General features: G+C 38.4%; 1 protein-coding gene across 1 annotated transcript; it reads right to left on the minus strand.

Moving 5' to 3' along the window:
* LOC134843648 (elongation factor 2-like) lies at positions 1 to 13,574 on the minus strand. The gene is given in 7 exon segments (XM_063859841.1): positions 1 to 485; positions 1,187 to 1,502; positions 7,589 to 8,348; positions 8,515 to 8,779; positions 8,782 to 8,953; positions 9,424 to 9,878; positions 13,113 to 13,574. Coding segments are annotated over 7 exon segments (2,616 nt in total). The 5' UTR covers positions 13,519 to 13,574; the 3' UTR covers positions 1 to 243.
* Positions 13,575 to 16,194: the final 2,620 nt, after the last annotated feature.

Here is a 16,194-nt window from a genome sequence, read left to right on the forward strand (position 1 = left end):
TTGCGTCTGAATACTTAAATTAAGCTTCGTTGTGATGTTGTAAATTAAAATGAAAGTATCGCATATTCAAGCCTTCAAACCCAAATATGAGTAGCACCTTCAACAATCACCAGTTCAGATTCAGACGAGGTCCATTCATCAGGTTACCTAATACGAACAACTGTCAACTGACGTCACAATTTCATTATACAGTTCATACTGATGTTGGCCCGCTCTTGTTCTCTGTTAGCCACCCACACCACATCACATCCTGTCGAAGTAGTCATCCAACTTCGGCTGTTCCTCTTTCAAGCCCCGTCGCTTCCTGATCTTCATCATGATTTTGTAGGCCTGGTTGTTATCGTAGAACTGTTTGACCTTGGCCGGGTCCTTAATGTCTTGGGGATGCACCGCAAGAGGATCGTAGTTCACCACCTGCCAGTGGTCAAATACACACTGAGGGAACGCTTGTCCGCCCGTGGCTTTCCGTAAATCTCCAGTGAATCCTACATGAGAGACATTGTGTTTTATCAATGAAAAAAAGTCATGCAAACGCTCTTTAGTCTGCAACATTTTTAAATACAATATTTTTGATAGGATTAGAGTTGTACTTTGTGGGCAATAGTACAAAAATACTAAAGAATAATACCACGCACCTTAAGATCAGAAAACAATATCATAACCAACAAACAGTTGGAAAAAATTAATGAACGCAAGCAAACAGAAAAACGAGTTACCATTTAACAAGTTACCATTGGTACTTTTTCGATAAAATTGACCTAATTTGAGAAAACTGGATCAAAAGGAAAAAAACTAATCGCTGGGAAATCTGAAAATTAAATTCCCTTTCGAAGCAAGAAGTCGATCACGTTTTTCGTTTTTGCTGTCAATCCGCGAAATAAAGCATGGACAAATTAAGATTTTCCTGAAAAAATCATCCTTCAGACCTAAATAAGAGTATGAAGTACGTTCATCGACGGCTCTTTCTCTCTCCCCCCACCTGCGAATTTTTAGAGCAATTTTTCTTTTCACATTTGGATTTTTAAATAAAAATTGGCATGCGGACTAATTAGGCCATGACAAACATATTTGGTATTCATGCTCAGTGTAAAACCACTCGTTAAACCATGAAATCGATGCTTATGTGAGGTTGGGGAAACGGAAGAAGAGCCTCTTAATCGACTGTTAAAGCCTGCTTTCAAATTACCGAATGATCCCAACACAGGCAGATGGGCCTTGACTTGGTACTGTGGTGTGCCTGTGATGGGATTCTGCTCGAAGATATTTCCCCTCCTGGCATTCATGGCACTGCTCACTCCAGACAAAACCTCTCCTGGGCACTGGATCTCAACCAGGTACACTGGCTCCAGAAATCTGGGCTCTGCCATCATCTGCGATGCATAGAGCACCCTCCTGGCTGTGGGAATGATCTGACCACCTCCTCTGTGGATGGCATCCGTGTGCAATGTTACGTCGTTAATTCTCCACCTGATACCTCTGCAGTTTTCGTTCGCAATAACACCCTACAAAATTCACGATGAAACTAACTAAATAAACACAAAGCCGACAGATAGTTATGTGTCAATGAACGAGCAAAAAAGTTATTTACTTTTCGAATTTTTTAATTCGAATTTCTGGGCGAAAATTCATCGCTTTAAGCCTCTTTCAATTTCCAGAATCTTAAATAAACAATACTAATTAGATACAACTATCGCATTCGAGAACTTTCAATTAATAAATAATTAAAATGCACTTTTCATCCTTTCGCACCATTTCCCTTAATTGGAGAGAGCAGTTTGTCTTCCTTTTAGAGACCGAATTTTACTTGAACTTGAAAAAAAATTAAACTGCGGAAAACTTATGAATCTTAACGAATTGTAAGAAAAGTCTTCAGTACAATCGCTGACACTTCGAAATCAAACATTGAAACCTATATCAAATACCAAAGCAAAATCGAATTAAATTTAAAAACATGACAAATCAGACAATTAAATGTAAATTTAGCATCGAAAGAAAACTTGAAATTGAAAGGCTCAACCCATATAGATCAAACATTTTAGCTAATCAAACCACGCAATATGATGCCATTAAGCGGAAAAAAATTCCGAATCATTTCAAGCTGAAAAACCAACAGGAAAAAGACTCAATGAACGCATTAAAAGGGAAAATACTTTTTTGAAACTCAAAAAAGTAGACGCACTTAAAGCTCGTTGAATTTTTAGAGCAAGTTTAAAAACACTTTTTTTTTTGGATAAAACTAACCCAATTTGAGAAAACTGGATTAATAGGGAATTTTTTTTGCTGGAAAATATGATAATTAAAGTCTAATTCCGAAATAAGAAGTCGATCGGGTTTTGTGTGACCTTTACACTTATGCTGTTGGGTAATGGAGTTTTCTTTCCTTGAAACAAAAGACATGAATTGAACTAAAAATAAATCATAAGTCAAACCACGAAAAAGTAAATTTGAGTATGAACAAAGTTTTTTCCAGAAAAAAAAAACAAAAAATCATCTTGAACTATTCTGGGCGACATTGAAAAAACATCATCAAAAAAATTCAAAATTCCAGCTTTATATCTTTTCTTTTCATTCCAACAGCATGAAAAACCTGACTACTTTTTAAAGAAAACTGAAACACAGGGGCGGATCTAGGATTTTCTCGAGGGGGGGGGGGCGAATTTTGACGACCTTTTTTTTAGGTCGACCAAATTAATTTTTTTGAGCTCTCCCAAAGCACTGTTTTGCTCCTATTTTGGCAAAATTTTCTGCGCCGCAGGCAAATTGTCAAAAAAGGCGTTTTAGGCACTTATTGCAAAATTTTGACCAAAAAATTGCGTTTTTTCGGCGCGCGCTCCCCCCTCAAAATTAGTAAACATTGGCGCCTTTAGAAAAATTTTAGGGTCGGTCGGCCAAAAGTGGATTTCTTAAAAAGTACCAAAGGGGGGACCCTTTGGGTCGGCAGGGTGTCGAATCCCTAAGGGGGGGGGGGGGGGGGGGCGTCCGACACCCTGCAGAGGGGGGGGACCCAATCGAGCATCTTGGGAATTATATGAACCGAAAAACACAGGCAAACAAAATCTAAGAGAACTGCCTTATTCTATTGCTAATGTTTGGTTGAATGCACTTAAAGGCATACTGCAAACTCAGTTTTTTCAATGCAAAGACGCATAAAATAATGTATTCAGGCAACAGGAGGACGCACAGTACCAATTGGTGAAAGAAATGGTTCACTTGAACATGTATTTGCTAAAAGAGTTTTCTTACATTGCCTTTTCAATGTTGCGCATTTCAGTGTATATAAAAAATGCCCTACCTTCATTCACTCTCACAAAAAAAAACGAAGCAAAAACTGGGATATAGCCTGTTAGGCAATTTTTTGTTTTTAATCATTTTTGGAGATAACTGTTGTCGATGTCTGATTTACCATTTTTCTTTATGATCCTATAATTCTCGAATTAGACCGCCCACTTAAAACGACAGTGATAAGAAAAACTAAAAAATTCGATTGAAAAATTCAATTTTTTTCAAAACTTTTAATTTGAAGTTTTTGATTCCAAGTGGGCGCTAAAAAACTCCACTAATTTTACTCAAATAAAAGTCAGTTTTCATGGCTTAAAATAAGTATATACACAGAGGCGAAGCTGCGCTCCGCAAACACTAGGGAGAGCACGACAAAAATCAGCTCTATAAAAGGCAATAAGAAAAACAAGAAAATAAGCCTCGAAGTAGTAAAATTCGACTAGGTTGCGAATTCTATCTGTGACTTAAAGAATATGAGTCTCAAGCACTTATCACTCAGAAACGGACGCTTAATGCATCACAAACACTAGCCCTAAATAAAGCAGAGAACAGATGCTATGGAATTTCGAATGCTGCAGATTGTTATTATAGCAAAAGTACCACCAACTAATGAACTAGCGTTTAACGCACCTCCAGTGCTTCGAAATTTTTCGACAACTCATGAAAAACCGCATATATTGGAAACAACAACTGCTAACTTTTAGTGTATCCTGAACTCTGACTGCACCCAATTACATTTAAATTCCCATTTTGAAAAAACCATAAAAGCGTCATCTCGAGAAATTAATGGGCCTCTAGAGAAATTGGAGGCCAGATTTGCAGCCACTGAGCGTCCCTGAGCGCACCCTACTACGCTGACAATAAGTTTGCGTCTTCATCAAGTTGGTAGTTTGAAATTTTGTGAATTTCTTTGTAGATAAGTTTTTTGAGAAACTTTGAAAAAATCGAAAAAACATCACATCTCGGATACTAAAATCATTTGAGCAGTCGAATGTGGCAAGAATTTTAAATGCTGAGAGTACCCTGACAGCACTCAACTACAAAGTTGAGAATTTCAAATCAAAAAAAAAAATAATTTGAGTTTTCTGAAAATTTTTGAAAAAATCACAAAAAAACGTCATATCTCGAAAACTACAAGGCTTCGAACAACCATATTTAGATGTAAAACTTGCAGCTCCTTAGATTACCCTGACAGCGCGCATCTACAGTGTTGGGAATTTCAAAGTTTGAAAATAAATAATTTAATTTTTCTTAAAATTTTCGAAAAAATCACAAAAAAACGTCACATCTCGAACACTGCAAGGGTTTGATCACTCATATTTGGAGGCAAGATTCGCAATCCTTGATAGTACTATGACAGTACCCAACTAAAGGGTTGGGAACTTCAAGTTTTATATATTATTTTGTAATTTGAGTTTTCTTATCTCTTTAACTTTAAGTATTTGGGCACTCAAAAATGGAGGCCAAATTTGCAACCCCTTGGGGAATCCAACAACATCCGAATTTTGGGCTGCTCATTTTAAACTCGGTGAAATAACCACAAATCAAACTGGACAAAAAACATGCAAAACTGTAAAACTAATACGTTGAAAAAGCTTAAACATGGCGAGATAGTGGAGCCCGCATTTAAATATATAATAGGTTTGCCACCAAATGAACACTTTTATTTGCCAGTTAGGTTAGAAAGAAAAAAGTTATTTCCCCCGAGTATTGTAACAAACTCACCAAAATCGAAATGACAAGCAAATAATTTAGCGCTGGAGAGGATAGCCAAAAGGCATTTAAAAGGCCCACTGATAGGCTACCCGTAAACAAAACTAAATTGAACTTAAATATCAAACATAAAAATTTGAAAAAAAATTCTTCAGTGAAAATCTATTTATCGAATATAAACAATTCTACAAAGAGGCTAAGCTGCGCTTCGCAAACACAAGCGAGGAAAATGCAAAAAAGATCTCTAAACAGGCAAAACAAAGAAAAGGTTAAAAAGAAACCTTTTGCAAGACTTGGGAGTAACACGTTCTCACATCTGCTCCATGACCGCTTGTAATTTTACTAACACTAGGCACCAATAAAGCAGCTGCAGTTTCTATCAAATTACCATTGCGATGCAGGAAAAGATCGACCAAAAAAACTAACTATTTCAATGTTCCGGATTTGGATCTCCTACCGGTTGATTAGGATTTCCACTTCTGCGCAATCGCGCCACCGACGCTTGGAAGAAACACTAGTAGCCCAGCTTATGCTAGATTCACATGTTTTATTATTTTGATCATATTCTGTACTGATAACGAAATGAAGTTTCAAAAATGAACTTGACGCAAAACCCTAGTGATTTTTCTATTTAAGTAGCAGATTAGCTGTATATTTAAAGAAAAAAAATCTAATCGATCTTTCAACTGAATTCTTTATCACGGATTTGGCTGGGTAGTCTTCGAAAAAAAAATTGAAAAAGATTCCAAAAAACAGTCGAAAATTGCAAAAAAAAATTGGTTTTTCCTAAATTCACAAAAAAATTCTCAAGTAAAGCATGGGAATAGTCTGGTTTGCAGGAAAAATTTCCACACCCTGCTTTTTAGATTGATTCCTTAATATCGGCTTTAGCTAGTAGCTTTCGAAAGCAGTGATGAAATTTCTTTAAAACGGTAAAAACTTCATAAATTCGATTTTTCCGATCGGCTTTTCTTCAAAACAAATAAGGCGAAACAGATTACACGAAAAATTTAAGCACAATTTTTTTCCAATGAAGTATCAACCTCAGAATCAGCAGATTAGTTTTTGTAGAAAAAAAGAACTTTCCAACAAAGGGTCAAAGTTTCAAAAATTGTACCTTTTTAAGGCCATTTTATTCCAAACGCAGGGCATAGCCGCTTGCGCAAGGAAAATTCGCACACCATTTTTTTCTTCCGATTGAACTCTTTTTCTCCGATTTGGCAAGATAGTTTTTGAGAAAAGTCAAAAAAATTTAAAAACTAATCAAAATGTCAAAAAATGGGCTTGTTTGAGGCCATAACTTTTTTCTTCCGAATTTAGGGAATAGCTGCTTGAGAAGGAGAGATCCCAATGATAAGTTCTTAAGTTTAAACATTCATCTCAGATATTTGCTTTTATTAGTTGAGAAAATGAACAAATTTAAAATCAAAAATCCCCCTACTGAAACTTTCGAAAGCCGTAGAACGTGTAAACTGAAAACAGCTAGCAAAATAAGCAGGCACATAAAAAAGCAGCCAGTTTTCCAATGACACCATCGTTGTGAAAGTTTGTTCAGTAGTTTGAGAAAAAATTTGCTAAAAGTTTTCCAAATGGTCGCAAAAAACCAAATTTAACAAATCCCAAATATTTTCATAACACAGTGTTTTCAAACAGAACCTTACACTAGCTAAAACTAAACCAGCACTATATGCTAGTAAATTACCTATGCTTAAATACGCTTTAAAATGATGAAATTGAATTATACCAAAATTGTAACAATGAACAATTTACAGCCGCTGATACTGCCATGATATATAGTATATTGGAGAAATAGGTTCTAACAGAAAACACACACGAAAATACATACCAAGAAGAACCGAAAAGCAAACCAAAAACAAAATTTTTTTTCCTCTATTTTCTTTTAACACTAGGAACGAGCCTTGTCTAGAAATGCTAAGGATTCTGACTGCCAGATTTTCAATCTCACAGCTCTAACTTTAACATCAAAGCGCGAAATCATTTCAAGAAATTAAGTGGAAATTTAATTTTAAAAAAAAAGAAAGTTCACATTAATAAACTAACGCTCGCAATTTCGCTGATGTAACAAGCTATTGTAAGCATGCACGCTCACCTTATTAGCTCAAATTAAGGTCAAATTTTTTAACAGTTTTTTTGTCGCTCGAATAGCAACTGAAAGGGTTTAAAATGATACCTCACTCGGCCCATTCTTATGACTATTTGTGGTACCTAATTTTGCGTGGATAACAAGAAAAATAAAACACACCCGAATACAAAGTTCCTCCGATTTTTATGATCGGAATAAAAAGTAAAACTATGCTGAAATCGGTCATAGGAGATAAAACACAGCAAAACAAAAATCAGAAATTTACAATGCAAGCATGCTACCAGTATCTGTTGGCTGATTAAATTACACATTTGCAGATGACCATCAATTTCAGAATTCATGTGAACAAAGTAAATTACGGGAAAAAGTCTAGTACCCTGCTGCAATACATTTGCTTACCGCAGGGCTTGAAATTGCATTTTTGGGTAGCATTTAATGTTGAAAAGTTTTGATCCATATGGCATCACAGAGACATTCCATTAAAAGCCTTACCTCTTTAGATGCCCATTGGAAGCCAGAGACAAAACTGTCTTTGATTTCATGCAGGTATTGGACAGCTCTGGTGGCATCGCACAAGAAATTGGGTCCGTTGGTGTCAGGACCAAAAGCCCAGATCTTTCTCAGAAGATCTGGTTCCCACTGTGCATCGAGGTACTCTTGCATCTTGTCCGTGTCTTTAACCAACGATTCGTAGATGAACTTAGCCCTCTCTTTAATTTCATCGTTTGCCGAAACCTCTCCTGAGTCGATCTTCTCAGCTAGGCCCTCAATGAACGGATCACAGGTCACGAACAATCTGTTGAACTTGTTGGGTGACTTGCTCAACGCTGGTTTCTCACAACAAGCCGTCACAGTCTCTCGGAAGGACACCACTGGGTCGCTCTTGATCAGAGGAACTCCAGCATGATCTTCCTCCAAATCCTTCAGACAGATCTCCAAGTGAAGCTCTCCAGCTCCAGCAACAACGTGATCACCACTCTCTGGGATCTCACACAGCACCATAGGATCAGACTTAGCCAAGCGCTTTAGACCCTCGACAAGTTTCGGTAGGTCCTGAGGGTTTTTGCACTCAACTGCGACTCGGACGACTGGACTGACGCTAAATTTCATCACCTTCAGGTTGAATGCCTTTTCGTAAGTTGAAATGGTTCCCGACTTGACCAGGTACTGATCCACTCCCACAAGTCCACAAATATTTCCACACGGTACATCATCAATTGGCTCAACATATCGTCCCATCATCAGAATAGTTCTGTTAAACAAATACTATGCTACCTTCATCTTGCAAAATAAAACAATACACTATATTGAGCTTCCAAGACACTTGGTATAAGATGCAAAATTACAGCTGATATTTCTCATTCAGTAACTTTCTCACTAGATGCTACGCATAGATTTCTCACTAATGTTTTTTTTACCTCTGGATAGACTTCAGGAAGAGATCTGTCTTTGTTCCTGGTTTGTAGTTGGGTCCCATGATCCTGGCTTTGAGCCCAGTGGCGATCTTACCAGAAAACACTCTTCCGAAGGCATAGAAGCGTCCCTTATCAGTGGTGGGGACCATTTTTGAGATGTACATCATAAGTTCACCGTCTGGGTCACAGTTCTTGATAGCTGTGGCGCAGGGATCATCGAAAGGACCTTCGTACAACATCTCCATTCTGTACTTTTGGGCCTGAGCAGGTGGAACACAATCATCTCCAATAGAGTTTCTCCTGCTGGCAGCCATTTCCTCATGATCGTCTTCAGTAACTTCTTGCCCAGCTCTTCTTTTTCTTGGTTCACCAATTCCACATTAATAGTGGCCAACATCTTTTCCAGCAGATCTTTCTTGTCGTTCATTGCTGCGTCAAATACCTGAAATTCCAATTCATATCACCAATAAGTTGTTTCACCTTTTGAATTGCCCAATATTTCAAGGTTGAAACATATTCCCTGTGCCATTCCCACAAGCCTTCATTAACAAGAAAAGCATATCGGGTTCAAGTAACACAGAATGCTTCAATCAGTCATATTTGCAAAAAAAGCGTTTTCTGGCGAGGAAGGCGTGGTAAGCCGTTAAATTTAACTTCACGGTTGGATACAAAACCTTCCTTCAAAACAGTTTTAACTAGTCAAGTTTAACTACCGAAAAATACCAAGGATTAAACTCGAGATTAAACGATGCAAAAAATTCAAAATATTTCTGGGTTCCGATTTGACATATCACGGCCCCATCTGACAATTACTTTCATTTTGCGTGGCCAAAAAAGCGCCGCAACCCCAAGTTCTTCCACGCCTTCAAAAATGCCTATGTAATTATTGATTGTGTGGGTGATTTTTTTAACCTTGTATATGGGGTCTAGAATAAACTGACAGAAAGCTCGTGGGCATTCTTCGCTTGGACTGTCATTCTTCTTCCATTTTTTCTCTTCTTTGACAAAGCACCAGTTACCCCATAGTTTCGACATCAACTTCTTCGGGTCTTTACCGCCCATTTTCTTGGCCAACATGTCGGCAAACTGCTTCAGGGTGAATGCCCATCCGTGTAATCCTGAGCCGAAACCTACGGTTCCCTCGATGGGATTCACTTCCAGCGGTCCCATCTCTTTCACCTCGTCACTTGTGTAGGTGGCCACGATCACGTTCACACTTTCGATAGTTTTCTGGAAGTTCTGGTAGAGGTCCTCTTGAGCCAGCTGCAGCTCCAACAGAGCACGGTCCATCTTGTTCATGAATAGAACAGGCTTTATTCGCTCTGCGATAGCCTGACGCAGCACTGTCTCGGTCTGGACGCAAACACCTGAACATGACATAATTTGTGTACTTCACTCTTAATTGCAATTAAGAAAAACACATCGCATTGTTGCTTCGGCGAGCAGGAACATAATCAACACGAAGAACATAGCCAACAGAGAAAAAAAATCGGTGAACAAGAAAACTCAAGGGACCTACTGTTATTTTTTAAAATCGTTCAAGATAGTTTTCAAAACAACTGATCCATGCTCTTTCATTTTCAGGAATCGTTCATGATAATCTTTTTTTGATTATGATACATTTGTTTGATAAAACCATACCGCGATCTGAGAAAACTCGATCAAGAGATAGTGCTCATTTGCCTATGAAAACTAAAATCATCACGTATTTTCGGGCCATTTACCTTTTCATTAACAAAGTCGAATTCTCCTTCATTTTAAGTGAAAAACAGCCTTCAAACTCTTTAATGTTCAAGAAAAAATTTCTAGATGACACGTTTTTGATTAAGTTAAATCAATTTGAGACACAAGCGAAGCTGCGCTTCGCACCACTTGCGATACAAAACACGAAAGCCGCTAAGTCGAAAAAAACTCAAAAACTTCGACCTAGATCTATCGATAAGTCTAGGTTTGAAACAACGAGTCGAGTCAATAAAATGGGAAACTAGCATCGAAAGAAAAGTTATCACGCGGTAACAAAGCCGGAAAAACCTTAGAAACCCTTTAGGCCGAAAATTTTTTCAGAAAAATTATCAAGTCGCCCACACCTCAAACAAACACAAACACACACGCACACACACACACACACACACAAACTTTATTCTTGCGTCATATGAAACAATATGCCGAAATCAACCTATTAATCCGAAAAAAAAACACGAAAAAAAACAGCTGAAAAAAAACTTTAGACAACTAAAAGTTATCAAGTCCCCCTCACCCTCAAAACATATACACATCTCGTGAAACGACGCAATATGTGGCGACTCAGCCGATGTAACATAAGCCGAAACCTATCAGCCAAAAAAAAGAAAAAACACAAAAAAATCAAAACAGACACGCGCACACAAACTTTTTTCAACCATCGAAAGGCGCAACATGCGGCCATTAAACCGATCTGTAGGCCGAAACTTATCAAGCCAAAAAAAGACGGAAAAAAAACAAAAATAAATATTTAAAATTACGAACTCCAGTATTTGAAAAGAGGACGAAGAAAAGAAGATTTATGAAGGACGAAGATAAAGATATTTTTGTTTTTTTTCCGTCTTTTTTTTGGCTTGATAAGTTTCGGCTTACAGATTGGTTTAATGACCGGTTTAATGGCCGGGTAATAGCTTACCCCCCGTAGATACACGGAGAACGACGAGAAGTAGTACACAAGAGAAGTTCATCTTAGTGGACTCCTTGTTCGCGGACGACTCAACCCTTATTGGCTGGAACAGTGAGCTGAGGGAAGGCAAGACAGCTTTCAAGGAAGCCCTCGCCCAGTTCGAAGAAAAGTGCCACGATGGCAAGGAGGAAAACATATCCTTCGCTTCTGAGGCAGCCAATAAAACAAGGATGCTAGGGACACGAATCGGTAAAAATGAAGACAAGGCTGCTCGGATAAAAAGAGGGTACTGCGCGTGGTACAAAATCAAACGGTGGTTATGGAAATCTACCTTATCAAAACGTACCCAAGCTATCGTAGTGCAAGCCACAGTTGAGTCTACAATGCCATTTGACTCAGCTGTGAGGCCATGGTCAAAGACAGACATAAATAAGATGCAAAGCGTGGTGGACAAGGCGTATCGGCATATTTGGAATGGCGGAAGAGGTCTTGCCTTGATATGCATGCAGGAAACCAGCACAAACTCGTATCAAATAAGGAAAGAGTTGGGAATACCATCAATTCGGTGCAAAATAGAAAAACGAGCCCTGGAACGAATAAGACACATTCTGCGAATGCCCAATACCAGGACAGTGAAAAGAGTCGTCCTAGGACACTGGAAAATGGAGCCGACACAACAGGGCACCCTGCGCAATGGTCTTATTTCATACTGGAGGAGGCTAGTTAAAGAGATGGGAAAGGATTGGACAGACCTCGAGAACCTCACCCGCGACAGGAAAAAGTGGAAGATACTGACTAAGGAACGGATGCAATTCATTGAGAACTGGGAAAATGAAATGTGCAACGTAAATGGAAGACAGGAAAAGCCCAGAAGATCACAGTATACCGAAGACTCAAGGGGGAATGTCTATAAATGTAGATGGGAAGGATTTGAGCGAGTGTGCGCCAGTAAGGGTGGAAGGACACAACATGAAAGGAAAATGCACCACGAGCGTCTCACGACCTTCACATGCCCGCATTGCATGCGCACGTTCAACGAGAAAGGGCCATGGACGAACCATAGGCGAGCATGCGAGGGGCATACTAAGGAACCCCCAAAAGGCAAACGGGCGATATGCGACATATGCGGGGAGGACCAGAGTGCAACAAATCTCGCGCGTCATAAGAGGAACATACACGGAGGAGAGCAGTGAGCGAGCCCGAGTCCCATTCTAGGACCTGCAAAGGTCGTAACAGAACGAAAGAAAAAGAAAAAAAGGACGAAGATAAGAGGAGTCCAGAAATGAGTCCAAAAAAGAAAAAACACAAAAAAATCAAAACAGACACGCGCACACAAACTTTTTTCAACTATCGAAAGGCGCAACATGCGGCCATTAAACCGATCTGTAGGCCGAAACTTATCAAGCCAAAAAAAGACGGAAAAAAAAACAAAAATAAATATTTAAAATTACGAACTCAAGTATTTGCAAAGAGGACGAAGAAAAGAAGATTTATGAAGGACGAAGATAAGAGGAGTCCAGAAGTGAGTCCCGTGGACAAAATTGTTAATGGAAAAAATCTAGTACCCGATTGCAAAACCCTTGCTATCGCAAGGGTAAAAACTGCATCAATAGATGAAGTTTTTCTTCCGCTCATCAATGAATGAAATGAATTTTTTTATTCCGATCTTAAACATGAAATTTAAAATCCACATTAAAACAAAAATTCGATCACATTTTTCTGTTCGAGAGTAAAACCCTATAGTAGGATATCAAAAAACAAAAATCCGAAAATGACAAAGTCCGACTTCAAAAAAAGCCAAAGATGCGAAGGATCTTTATTCAGCTAGCCAAGCCATGTACAAGATAAGTTTAGAATCATATTACAAAAACACTTGCTGATCGATAAAGAAATAACCATTTAATCTAGATTGCATAGAATAAAAGTGAACCCTACATAATTCAAAGGATATTACCGCTGACACAATCGACAACAACTAAAGCTCCGTCCGTCACTCTCAAAGCCGCAGTAACTTCCGATGAGAAGTCAACGTGGCCAGGTGAGTCCATGAGATTGATGAGGAATCCATTTCCATCGGGTTTCTGCTTCTCATCGAAGTTGCCCATTTCATCCTTATTCACTTCGTAGTATAGCGAAATACCCGTTGATTTGATTGTGATACAACGTTCCTGCTCGTCTTTTCGAGTGTCTGTAAACCTTGTTTCACCGGCTTTAGCACCAGCGATGATTCCAGCCTTCGACACGAGGGAATCTGTGAGTGTTGATTTTCCATGGTCTACATGCGCAATAACGGACATATTACGGATGTTCCATTTTTTGTCCATGATCGCACGGATCTGGTCAACCGTGAAATTCACCATTTTGATCAATCAATATCAACTATCTGAAAAACAATTAGGTAACCGAAAGAATTAACGGTAATTATTGAACGTAGCCAAACGACAGTTGGAAAAGAGTAATGAACGCAAGTAAACAAACAAAACACCGATTGTAACATAGTGCTTCACACCTATGTGAGTTGCTAATTATTAATTACCATAATTGGTTCGATTTAGATTAAACTTCAATGCCATAGTATGTCAATGACAAAGTATTAAATCAATATTTACTTAATGTAAACAATAAGGAGATCATGAGATCAGTAAGAATTGGAGAGCCATTACAATCAGAGAGCTCGAAATAGTAATTGAAACATTAATACTCACTTTTATTTATCGATCAGCTGAGACACCAGAGAAGGGGGTAGCCATCACGGAGCACATCCCTGAGTTGAAGATATTAAGCCTAGACCGCACATCCAACAAACATACTTCATACTTCATAACTCTGGAATACAAAACCAATACTCAAACAACTAATCGATAATAGCCAGAAACGGTATATTACACCGATTTTCTTGAAAATGTCTCAACTTTGGAATTTCGAAGAAAAAACAGATGCCCTTTAAACTCTTTGAATTTCAAGAACGATTTATGATTGGCGCTTTTTTGATAACATTAACCCAACCTGAAAAAAATTGGATCAACCGGTAAAATTTTATTCCACTGGAAATCTAAAAATTAAATTCCACTTTCGAAACTAGTCATCTTTCACGTTTTTTGCACCATTTCCATGCTCACATTTGGAGTGCTATTTACGTTAATTTCACCATGCGAATTTCAATTGAACTCAAAAAAGCATATATACCTTGAAGAAGTCATAGATGCATTAATATGCATGAATGCACATCTAGAGTTATTAGAGCATTTTAAGACTTCCTGAAAAAAAATCACCAAGACCTATAGAAGAGTCTTCACTACAATCATTACTCTTAAGAATTCAAAAACAATTACCGAGCGGTCATGTTGAAAAAAAGTTTGACAGAGTGAAAAGTTGATAGACTATTTAAAAACATGTTTCAGTTCATTTTCCACACTTGGGAATTTGTCGAGGTTTATCCACAACTACGCTGAACTGTCCCTGAAGTAAAATTTTGGTATTGATGCTTCAATTGAAGGGCGCTAAAAACATCTTCACTGTCGGTTCGAAGAAAAAGTTGTCCGGCTTTAAAGAAACGTATGTTAGTCCGTATTGATCTCGCGTTTTAAATTGCATTATTTTCTTTGAAGGTAAACCACCCAAGTGCTACTAAATTCCTACAATTTCGGGGGAGAAAAACCTCTTACGCGGGAGAAAAAATATGATTCTCCAAATCCGCTGCTCAAACTTCTCATAGATTATAAACTTGAGACTATTTAAACAACATATTGCGAAAATTGAATAGTGTAACATTCGCCCAAATACTACACAGCGACGGAGCGTAGAAAAAGTACCTATTAACGACTGGCAGGCGTCAGTTACTTTAATTCTACTCGTTTTTCACCGTCTCGACCTTGCCAGTTGATTTTCTGGTCTGTTTTAGGGCTAAGTAAAAAGTTACTATTTTTAGGCCATCAGTCAAACGACTTTTGATCAGCTTTCGTTTACATGCGAACAACCATATAGCTGAGTCTCGGATCCCCAGACGACGTGATTGCAATCAAAAACGAGGCTCGAATATCATATTTTACTATGTTATTATTGACATTTATATACTAAATCCATTGGAGATGGATTGACCCTTTCCTCTTCCTAGCTACTCATATTCTAAAATATCAATCAATACCGGTGTCAATTAAAAGTTCTATGGCATCAGAGTAGCTAAAAAGTTAGTTTACTACAGTCTTTCACCATATAACAGTCTCTGGGGGACCAAGTCTCCGCTCCCGTGTTCTTCTCGAGTTAACGTTGTTATCTCTCCCAATTTGGGGCACGGGAGGGTTCCGCGGAATATTCCTTCCCCACTGAAGCCTCCTTTCTCATTGTTTCTCTCTGCTATCGGTCTTATCGTGTGTGATTGCCACGATAAGAGGCTTCGTTTTTCTCGTTTTCTTGTGCGACTGTTTTTCATTATATTTGTCGTTGTTCTGTTTTTTCGTTCCTTTCGTCAAAATGGCCGTCATTTTGTTTTTCTGAGAAATACTTGCCCGTCAATCGAAATTTAAAAAATTTAAACTTCCGGAATTTTTCGACCCTCCTTCGCAGCACTTTTTTGTTACTAAGGCCTTTAGTCGTCTTTTTCTGTCCCGCCGGAAGGTTGCGCTGTGCCAATCTGGCAGAATGGCACATAATCCCCGGACAAGTCCCCATCAATGTCCCTATTGATCGCATAACACAGGGTTATCGTCAAGTAGTGTTCCAGTTCTCTATAATCAATCTTACAAATCGCATAAGAAAATGAAATTTATCTACTCCATCTCAACTCACTACGTGTCACAAACGGCATCGTACTACATCTCACTGCCTTCCAACATTTTCACAAAATTTGCACCATGAGGAGTGTCCTAGATAAAATTTCTTTTCTGACTACTTGGGTCACTTGCCATAAAACTTCTTTTCGCTCTTGCTGATTAAAAAGTTGGGACGTGGCACGGCCACGCACCCGTTAAAATTAACTTAACGTCACTCACCAAGTATAATCAGTTATTTATGCGGTCCTATTTGATATTAAAACTAAG

The sequence above is a fragment of the Symsagittifera roscoffensis genome, chromosome 4 (assembly GCF_963678635.1).
Source record: "Symsagittifera roscoffensis chromosome 4, txSymRosc1.1, whole genome shotgun sequence".
Taxonomy (NCBI): Eukaryota; Metazoa; Xenacoelomorpha; order Acoela; family Convolutidae; genus Symsagittifera; species Symsagittifera roscoffensis.